The 9,640-nt window shown below is 60.8% G+C and overlaps 1 protein-coding gene across 2 annotated transcripts in view; it reads left to right on the top strand.

The window, feature by feature from the left end:
• The first annotated feature begins 797 nt into the window (after positions 1–797).
• Positions 798–9,640, top strand: part of PGS1 (phosphatidylglycerophosphate synthase 1) — a 30,687-nt gene continuing 21,844 nt past the window's right edge. For both annotated transcript variants that reach the window (XM_054592889.1, XM_054592891.1), the window contains exons 1-2: positions 798–941; positions 8,743–8,932. In XM_054592889.1, the coding sequence (XP_054448864.1) occupies positions 808–941; positions 8,743–8,932 (324 nt within the window). In that variant the 5' untranslated portion in view covers positions 798–807. The remainder of the gene's footprint in view (positions 942–8,742; positions 8,933–9,640) is intronic.

Raw genomic sequence — 9,640 nt, 5'->3', positions numbered from 1 at the left:
CATCCACATTTTTGATATCAAGAACAAAGGCTGAGATGAACATTCCTGTAAGGGACCTGTCATTGCTTTGCTTGGGATAAGCTGGTGGAAGTGGAATTCGGAATGTTTTGTATCCAGTGTGTTTACATCCTTTTAACCTCGCGACGCAGTGCCTCCCGCTCCTCAGCGCCCGGAATCAGTAGGCAACGACTATCTCCTCCGGCTTTTCCAGTTTCCAAGTCCCAGCCCACGTGAGGCTCTAGATCAGAGCTACCTCTCCCGCCTCTCAGAATCCTGCGACGTTTTCCTTTTAAAAAAATTAGCTACCAAGTGTCCTTGGCTGAAGGGATGAGCTCCTTCAGCTTATCTGGTCATAGAACCGTCCCTTCCCGGGCGGGGGCTGGTGACGCAAGGTGTCTCCGTCGCCTGAACACACGGGGGCTGCAGGCCGCGGGACCGACAAGGTGAAAATGGTGGGGTTTTCCGTGCTCAGTGCACGAAGTGAATCAGCGGTTACCCAGTTTTGCACAAAGTCTAACCCACACCTCGGGGGGGTGTCTCGGCTGCAGGTTCAGCCGAAAGGGATCGCGGGGTCTGAGAGGTAAGGTCCCCACTGATCGATGCTGAGTTAGGGGGACGCTGGCCACTATTTCCGGTCGCGCAGCACACCTGGGACCCCCTGCCCGCCCCGCCGCGCCCCAGGGGGAAAGCCGAGGCTGCGGGGACCCGGCTGCCTCTCTGCCGCGGCCCCAGCGCGCGCAGCCCCGTGTCCGCGCGCGCGTTGTCAATAAAGTTCTTGCGCGCCGGAAGCGGAAGCGGCGAGTCTCCATGGCGGCGGCGGCGGCCCGGCCGGTGTTCTGGAGGCGCCTGCTGGGCCTCCTGCCTGGCCGGCCCGGGCTGGCCGCGCTCCTGGGGCGCCTGTCCGACCGCCTCGGCAGGAACCGGGACCGCCGGCGCAGGAGGTGAGAAGGGCGGCGGGGATGCGCGCGCGGCGCCCCCGGCCCCGCGCCCGCCCGAGCCGCGGCGTCGCAGCGAGGCCCCCGTGTCTCAGCGCCCGGGCCCGCCGCCCCGGCGGCTCGCCTCGGCCCTCCGCGGGGATGGGGCGGCCGGGGCCCCTGAGCCCTGCCGGCGCCCCGCGGTGCGCGGAGGCGAGCCGGCCGCCGGGCGTGTACACGTGCCCCGAGGGGCTGTGTGCGGGCCCCGGGAGGGGGTGTGACCATCTCGCTGCGAGAGACGGCTCGGGCGCGGAGGGGGTCTCTTCCTTGAGCAACCCCGGCCGCGCGGTGAGGCGGCAGCGTGAATCAGCCCTGCTGGGATTGTGTGCACGCAGCATTCCTCACATCCGGCCATCGAGGGCTGTGAAGCAATCCTGAGTCAGTGCCACTCAGGCCGGGGAAGAGGAACCACTCGAACCCCCTTCTCCAAAAGCTTTCCAAAGGGCCTGCGTTCTGGAAAAGTACTGAAGTGAGTTATGTACATGTGAAGTAGGCTTGGAAGCAGTGTGTTCGGGCAGTGGTCTTTCAAAGTAAACATTGGCCAAGAACAGGCTGAACTAAGAGGCCCGCTGCTGTTGCTAAGATTAAAACAAAGAGAATTCTCTTGTGTTCAAATGCTTTTTAAAAAAAAAAAAAATTAGATTCGAGCTTTACACTTGATCCTTAGGGCGGGAAATCTTCAAATTGCATCCTTGACTACAGTTTGCATCATTTTAGATTTTCATCTGTGACGACTGTGAGGTTTGACCCCCTGGCCTTGGGAACTGCCCTCTGTGGTCCGGTCACGTTGCTGATTCTAGATAACGGGAAGGAACTTGCTTCATAGCGGATGGCGGCAGAAGATTTTCAGCAAAGAAGTTTGATTAAGGGGACTTTTAGGTGATAGAATCAGGACAGATGGAACTCCTGGAAGCCTGCTGATCAGAAAGGCTTTTAAGATTCACATCACTGCACCCTGGGGTAGGGGGCGGCCTCTCCATTTTCTGTAACTGGTTCTGAGCAAAGACCAGTGCATTCCAGTGGGTAGTGAAGTCAGGTGACTTCTCTGTCCTAGCATCAAGCTACCGAGAAATTCGGTTTAAAGTTTCAAGAAATGTTCTCTTCTCGAAGATGTTGAGGTGATTTTGTCATTTCCCTGTATGTGTTAACTATATGAAAATCCTTCATTATTAATCATTGTTTAACATTGGAATTGGTTACTAAAGGATGTTGGGCAATCGCTACAAATTCTAAAACAGACGTTTCTTCTGTTTTTTGTTTGTTTGTTTTTTTGCGGGGGGGGGGGTGGGCACCGTGGCAGCAGGGGTGCTCTGAACTGAGTCCTCAGAGCCCTTGTGTGTACAGCATCGGTGGGTGCCGTGCGAGGGGTCCCATGTTCTTTCTGATTAAGCGGAGAGAGACAGTTGTTTTTCTGGGCCAACAGTTACACCAGAAACTCAGTTAAGTCACAAACACAGAAACACAAATGTCAGAAACTTGTGTTTTTTAATCCTTGGAAGCCACGCCTATGCCTGGACCAGGACTGTTACCGAACTGCAGGCTTCTGACGCCTTGCCTGTTTCAGTTCGCAGCTTTTTTCCGATTCCCTGCGGCCCCTGTGTTCTGAGTTGCTCGCCTCTGCATGGGCAGCCACGCTGGGCTGCTGGCTTTCGTTCCTCCGCCTTGTTCAGGGGCACCTCCCAATCCCTCCTTCCCCGAACGATGCGGCTTCCTGTAACTCTGATCATTGATTCATTGATAATGGTTCTGTGTAGTTGTGAACTGAAATTATTTTAGACTTCAGCTGCCAGTCTGACTCAACTGTTGGAGTGCCTGGTGAATCCTTGCGGCTGGCGAGACGGTTGTGAGAGGGAGTGGTTCCTGTGCCGCCGTGGTTTCCTCTCGGTTACAGAGAGAGCCCTGGTGACAGAGAACCCTGCTCACCATTTCTGATAATTACCGATCCAGAGACACTGCTGTGTTCTCTGAAGGAGGCCTCTGACTCATCATTGTGGACCGCTGGCCGCTTTCATTCAGCAGGTGTACAGAGCCCTGCTGGGCTGTGCTATGTTAACTCCAGAGCAAAGACGAGACATAAGATGCTCTTCTTATGCACCATAAGCAACAATAACAGTCGAGCAAGGCAGGGAAAGTCACCTAAGAGGCGCGCCTGGAAGTCACAGGAGGCTCCCTGCCCTGGCGGTGGCGAGCTCCGGGCCGTGTGTTGGAGAGTAGGAGCAGGCGAGGGGGAGGCCAGTGAGTGATGCGGCCCGGTGGTCTCAGCGCAGGGGATCGCCATCCTGCGCTTCCACACGCTCCCCCACAGATTCCAGGGGCTGCTGGGGCACCGACTAGGGGAGGGAGGGAGAGGCGCTGGGCGGGAGCCAGTCCTCTGGATCGAGAGCTGGGAGGCAAGCTCTGAGGTTGCGTGGAGTTTCTTTGGCTCCTGGTCTAGGCCTAGGATGGTGGGGCTGGAGGAAGCCGGGGACGGTGGGAGCCCCGGGGTGACTGCATGGATGGCCCCGTGCTTCGCTCCGACGGGGAGCGAGGAAGTACCAGGGTTGCGGGGTGCTGCCAGGGGGAGCCTGGGCATGTGGATGAGCATCCAGGGGCGCCCACGTGGGTGTTCAGTGTTCAGCTGACTGTGGCCGATCTGGAGCTTGGCGTTGCGGGGGGTGGGGCAGAAACTTCAGATAGTTTTTTGGAGTCATCAGACTACACAGAATTGACTTGTTATTTGGGGTAGATGAGACCTAGGGGGAAATGTGTCAAGAGGGTGTTAATGCATCATCCTCAGTTTGCCTGCCATACAAGGAAATATTTTTTCTGTGGCTTCCTTTAAAAAAGAAACTGTTTTCAGTTTGAGCTATATGTGCAGAAAAGTCTTTGTTTTTGAAACTCCAGTCCTATTTTCTCTATTCTAGGGGTGTGTGTGTTTTGGAGGGGGGTTGGGGGGGCTAACTGCTCTGAGCTTTAAGAGGAAAACAGAACTAGCAGACTCTTCCTTCAATCAGACTTTCTGACGTGATGGCAGATCAGCATACTCTTGTTCAACTGGGTAGTAGTTTCTGCCCCGAGGGACCACCAGATTTCCAGAAATGACTTTTTCTTTGAACTTGCTGATGCTGGGACCCAGCCCTCCTTACTCACCCTGGTGTAGAAGGGTCATCTCTTGGTCTATTTATAGCCGTGGAACAGGCGGGGGTAGGGGGGCTGGGGGGGTGGGGGGGTGGGGAACGGACTTCGAGTTAAAGCATGATTTCCCCCAAACAATTCAAATTTGATCTTGCCGGGAATTAAAATAAGATGTGCAGTGGACTGACTTTCAAAATTGCAGCGTTATTAAGTTAATGTTAACACGTGTCTCCTCTACGTCCATCGATGCCGGCGGTGACTCAGGCTGGGTCAGGCAGCTGTGGGATAGACAGACGCCAGCCTGGGCCTGAAGTGTTCTGATAGGCAAGCCCCTGTAAACGCCCGCCCCGATCGATGTCAACGAGCTGTTTTCAAGGCTGCTGGGAAGTCCGGCTGGCCCACGCGGTGGGATTCCTGGAACACGTGATTGGTTCTCGTCCAGCAGTTAGATATGCCTCGTGCGTTTGGCCAGCCGAGCGGTGGGGTGGGTTATACGCTAGATTTCTGGCCCCTTGATGCGGTCGACTTTCTTTTGGGAAAGTCGAGAGGAGAGTCGGCCCTGGGGCCGCGCTTCGCTTCTTATGGGAGCTTGGCGGGCCTGGGTCCGTTGTCGCCCGTAGGAGCCCGGGACCCACTCGCTGCCTGGGCAGGCCAGGCCTTGCGTGAGTCAGGATGGGCCGCCCCTGGGCCTCGGCCGCAGGAAGTACGGCGCTTTCGGGTAGTTTCTCGAGCGTTTCTCAGGAAGTTATGACTGTTCCTTTTTTCTCACTAGTTCACTTTTTTATTTTTTTTTTTTTAACATTTAAATGTGTATGAGGGAAGGGGAAGGGTGGGTTTTTCCTAAAAAAGTAGTTTCTGAAAACTTGGCAATCCAGAGAGCACCGTTTCTTTTAAAACTCTTGTCTTTCGGAAGGGGCCCGCGCCGCAGGGTTTGTACCACGAATCTCGCTTCCGAGCTCCCGGGCCTCGGGGGGCCTCAGGCCACGGCTCCGAGCCTGCCGTCGGGGACAGCGGATAACGCCCGCGGGGGGCCCTGAGCCCCGAAACCCCGCGCTATGCGGCGTGGAGCCGAGGCCGGCGTCCGAGGACGGCCTCCGGCATCGCCGTGTCCTCGTTCAGAGCCCCACAGGCCCTGTTTTGAAGAAGCCCAGGGAGGCTGGCCTGCGCACTCGAGTCCGAGGGTCTGCAGGGAGCTCCCCGGGACCCTCTGGCCCGTCGTCGCCAGTCCAGGCCAAGGGAAAGCCCGAGGTGCGGCGGCGTGTTCCACGGGTGCGGCCCGCTCGCTCCCGCCTGGCCCCGGAGAGCGGGAGGCCCCCTTTGTAGCGGGTGCGTCGGTGGCCCCTCAGCAGCCACTCTGCTCTGGCCGACTGTTGGGAACTCGCGTCCCCGCTCCGTCCCGTGCCTCTCACGGGAGCTGGGCTGCACTGCCCTGGGAGGGCCAGGAAGGCTTCCCCTGTCCTCGCTGGCAGCCCCGAGTCCAGGGCCTCGGGGATGACGGTGTCTATGCACACGGGCCTTCGTCAAGGCAGTTCCGACGTGGGCTCCTCTTGGGCGAGGAGGGAAGCAGCTGCCCTGCCCTCCACACTCACAGGGCCCCCTGCTCTCCCCCTGCCGCCCACCTTCCATCCTCTGCCCCAGGCCCTGTCTGGGTGGCGGAATGGAGCCCCAGGTCGGGGTCCTTGGCACGTAGGCCCAGCCTACTCCCCAGGTCAGGGAATTTGCATCTTCCAAGGGCGGCCTTAAACCGTGTGACTGAACCTTCTGCCCAAAGCCAGGCCCCCGGGTGCTGGAGCCGGCCCTGTGGTGGGGATGCCAGTCCCGTCCTGCCTTTAGGATCACGGCTGGGGGGCGGTTTGCCTTGTTCGTTTGGGGGCCCGGATGCCGGGTGCCCCTGCTCTGGCCCGAGCCCTGTTCTCTCAACACCCCTGCTGTGCCGAGAGCCCCCAGCCCCCGTGCTTCCTCCTCCCTGTGACTAGCAAAGGGAGCTGGGTGGCATCGAGAAAGGGGGACAGGAGCCCAGGTCCAGGCGTGGGATGTGGGCGGGCCTTTGTGCTGGTCAGTTCCCGAAATGGGAGTGCGCCGGCCCCTGGCCTCTCCAGCTCCCTGGCCCTGGATGGAGGGGAAGCCCAGTGCCCGGGGCCCAGCCCCGGCCTGGGCAACCGCAGCAGGGACACCTTTCTGAGAAAATTCCCAGGAGCTCCCTGGTGGGAGGCGGGAGCTGGCCCCCGTGGGGCTCTGGCCAAGGTGGAAGAAAACCAGCGGACCTCCAAGCAGGCTCCGGAGCAGCCCACGGTGCCGCCGCGGGGGCAGGCGGGTCGGCAGTCACACCCGGCCGGGTCTCCCGGCCTGCACCTGCGCTGTCACTGGGGGGCCTTCAGAAGGTGCTTTGCTCCCTCTCCAGGCACCCTCCTCCTTGGCTATGGAATTGCCACGGAGGCGGGGCCTCCGCCGCGGCGAACCCAGCATCTCATTGGCTTTGCGCTGCTGCTCCTCTCGAAGCAAAACAAACCTGTCAGTCACCAATTAAACAGGAAGCACCAGAAAAAGCCCTTGACAGATCTTGGACTGAGGCCCTGGTGGACCGTGCCAGGGAGGGCCGCCTGGCAGGGGTGAGACCTGCCCGGGGCGCCCGCGCCTCCCGCCCGCGCCTGCCAGCGTGCCTCTCTCCCAGCAGGACAGAGGTGACTGTGGACCGGCACCTTCGCAGACCCCTGGGCTTTTCCGGCCACGGTGGCTTTGGCCAGTTCCCACTCATGCCTTCCGCCCCTGCCTGGGCCTCGCCCGGCTCAGAAAGGCCCACCGGTTGGCAGGCTGCGCAGGGTGTCAGCGAGCCGCCCGGGCACTCGGGTGGGTGCCACTCGAAGCCCGTGGACTGCGCATCAGCACTGTGACCCTGTGTGATTGATTTTAGCGTTCTTCGTGCCTTTCTCCCGTGATGTCAGGTGTGCATGCTGGCGGGGCCCCCAGGTGTGTGGGAGGCGGGGCCCGGCCCGGCCTCCACCTTGGCCCTCTGTGGTGCGTAAGGGGTGCCCGTGTGGTGGCTTGGATGGAGGCCCGGGCTGGCACTGGCCCTCTCCGGGGCTGCGTGCCAAGGAGGTGTTCCCTCAGCTGTCCTTTGCGAGCCAGTTGAGCCTCTCGGCCCGCAGGAAGGGAGCGCGGGACCGACGGCGTGGCCTGGGGCCGCAGGCGGTTCCGGGCCCCCTTCTCCTGGTCTGAGTGGGCGCTGAGAAGTGCCGTGAGGCTGGGAGAGAGGCTGGTCTCACAAGGGCTGCTGTGGGGCTTCCCACCTCCGACAGACCATGTTTCATTCGTGAGTCTTCGGCCCCGTCTGGGGCTTCACACTGATGGGCTGGTGCGTGGCTCCCCCGTGTCTCCGGCTTTCCTTTGGACTGAAAGATCGCTGTTCTCCTAGGAGGGGGCCTTGGGTGCAGCGGGAGGACGGCCTACAGCCTGGGAAACTGAGGCAGCGGTCGCCTGTGGAGTGCCTGGGCCTTCTGTTTGCGACCTGGTGCTCAGTACCCGGGAGCCGGGGAAGCGCAGCTGATGCTGTGTGTGTGTGTGTGTGCGTGTGGGTCGGGTCGCCAGCGCTGTAGAGGTGGCGGGAGGGACAGCCGCCCTGCTGCCGCTGCCCTCTGAGGTGTCCCAGGGTCAGGGGGCCGGCACTAGCCACGCCGCCTGGTTTCCTCGGCAGTGAGTCGGCTGTGACGCGGGGGGCGGGGGGGCGGCGCTTCCTGGGAAGCACAGCTGCGGGCCATCTGGCATCTGTGTGGGCCCTGCGTGGACCCTGGGAAGATCCGGGCTGGGCTGAGGCGCGTGATGAAGTCATCTTCCAGGAACCCGCGGCCCTGTGGCCCTGGAGGGGTTAAGTGTCCTTTCCCCAGAGTCCTCCTGGAGGCCGAGCTGGAAGGGTGCGCCCCGAGGAGGGTTTTCCTGCGCCGTTTTCGGGAACTCTGGGAATTCAGGTCAGGGCCGGGTCTGTCCTGCAGGGTGCTTCCCTGTCTCCGTCCCGGAGCCCCTGAAGGTGTCCCGCTCTGGGGCCAGGGCCTGTGTCCTGGGTCTCAGCCCCAGGGGACTGGGGGACGGCGGAGGTAGGTGACCAGGCCAGCCCAGCGCAGCCCGGAGGCAGGTGCAACCCCCAAGGAAGGCCGTCCAAGGGGAAGGGGCTGTGTTGTTGCTGCTCTTGCCTCCTGAGATGGAGGCTCCCTGCCTCAGCTTTTGTCTCCATACCCCAGGAATAAAGAGAAAATGTTTTTTAGCTTTGAGAATATTTTATTTTTTGGGTCAAATAATTAAACGTATGAGAACACTCTGTCTTCGGGCTCGCCCCCGCCGGGTGTGCCCCTGTGCTCTGCGGCCCTCCAGGGCTCTTGCCAGCCCGGCCGGGGCAGAGGTAGCCATGCAGGGTGTCTGGGAGCTCCCTCGTGGCTGCTGGGATCAGCTGAGCGCTTGGGGCACACCCACAGGCTCAGGTGCTTCCTGGGTGGCTCAGCAAGGAGGGGCTGCAGGGAAAACCCCTCTGTAGGGTTTCAGCTGGACCCCCTGAAAATGGTCTAGAAAGTCTGAAATTGTTTAAAAAAAAAAATCCCCCCGCACCGCCACCGGGAGGCTTCTGAAGTGCTTGAGAAGTGCGACCCTTTGCTGTCTCTCGAACCAGGTCACCATGGCTGCTGTTGGCCCCGTTGCTGTCGCCGGCTGTCCCCCAGGTCACCTCCCCACCCTGCTGCCTGTGTCCCGAGGGTGTGCACAGGTTCCAGTGGATCCGAAACCTGGTGCCGGAGTTCGGGGTCCCCAGCTCTCACGTCAGGGTGCTCTCTTCCCCTGCTGAGTTCTTCGAGCTCATGAAGGTAAGCTGTGTCTGGTGCGGGGCAGAGAGACAGCATCGCAGCAGAGGCTGCGGGCCCGTGGCCGGCCAGTGCCGGGCAGGAGCACCTCCTGCTCCGGGAGCCTCGGGCGGCTGCCCCGCTGACTCCTGCGGGCCCTGCCCGTGGGTCTCTGGCAGGTCAGATGGCTGAGTGGAGCCGGGGTCAGAGGTCGCACAGCGCCGAGTGCAGGGGCGGGGGTCAGCGCTGGGTCCCAGCCCTCACTCAGTCTTCCTCTGTCCTGCGGTGAAGGCGGAGCCCACTAGAAGGAGGTTGGAGAGAGTGTGTGCGCCGCATGGCATGTCCCCGCCAAGACATCTGGGAAGAGACGCAGCTGGTGCTGGTCAGGGCACCGTGGGCTTCTGCCTGGGAAACACCACTGGAGCCAGTCGTGTCTGCTTGGCGGACGCCATGTGCAGGAAGCGAAGGCCCACATGACCCTCGGGTGGGAGTCGATGTGTAGGAAGTGGCCGGAGGCCTCTCGTTCAGTGAAGAGGCATTTGCAGTTGGCTGGACAGTCTGGGCGCTGCTTCCGGGCCCTCGAATCCCGACTGTGTCCTGGACCTGCCTGCAGTGTGTGCCTGGGAGAGATGTCCGCTTTGCTCTGTGGGTCTGCCCGGGTGTTCCTGCGGAGTCTAGTTCCCGTGGCTGAGCTGTTATGGGAAGGCACTAATTAGTATGTATTGACACGGA

The sequence above is a fragment of the Pteronotus mesoamericanus genome, unplaced genomic scaffold, assembly GCF_021234165.1.
Source record: "Pteronotus mesoamericanus isolate MK-2021 breed Mesoamerican mustached bat unplaced genomic scaffold, CSHL_Meso_final scaffold_408, whole genome shotgun sequence".
NCBI lineage: Eukaryota > Metazoa > Chordata > Mammalia > Chiroptera > Mormoopidae > Pteronotus > Pteronotus mesoamericanus.
The sequence above is the reverse complement of the archived record's forward strand: the minus strand, read 5'-3'. Positions and strand labels throughout refer to the sequence as shown.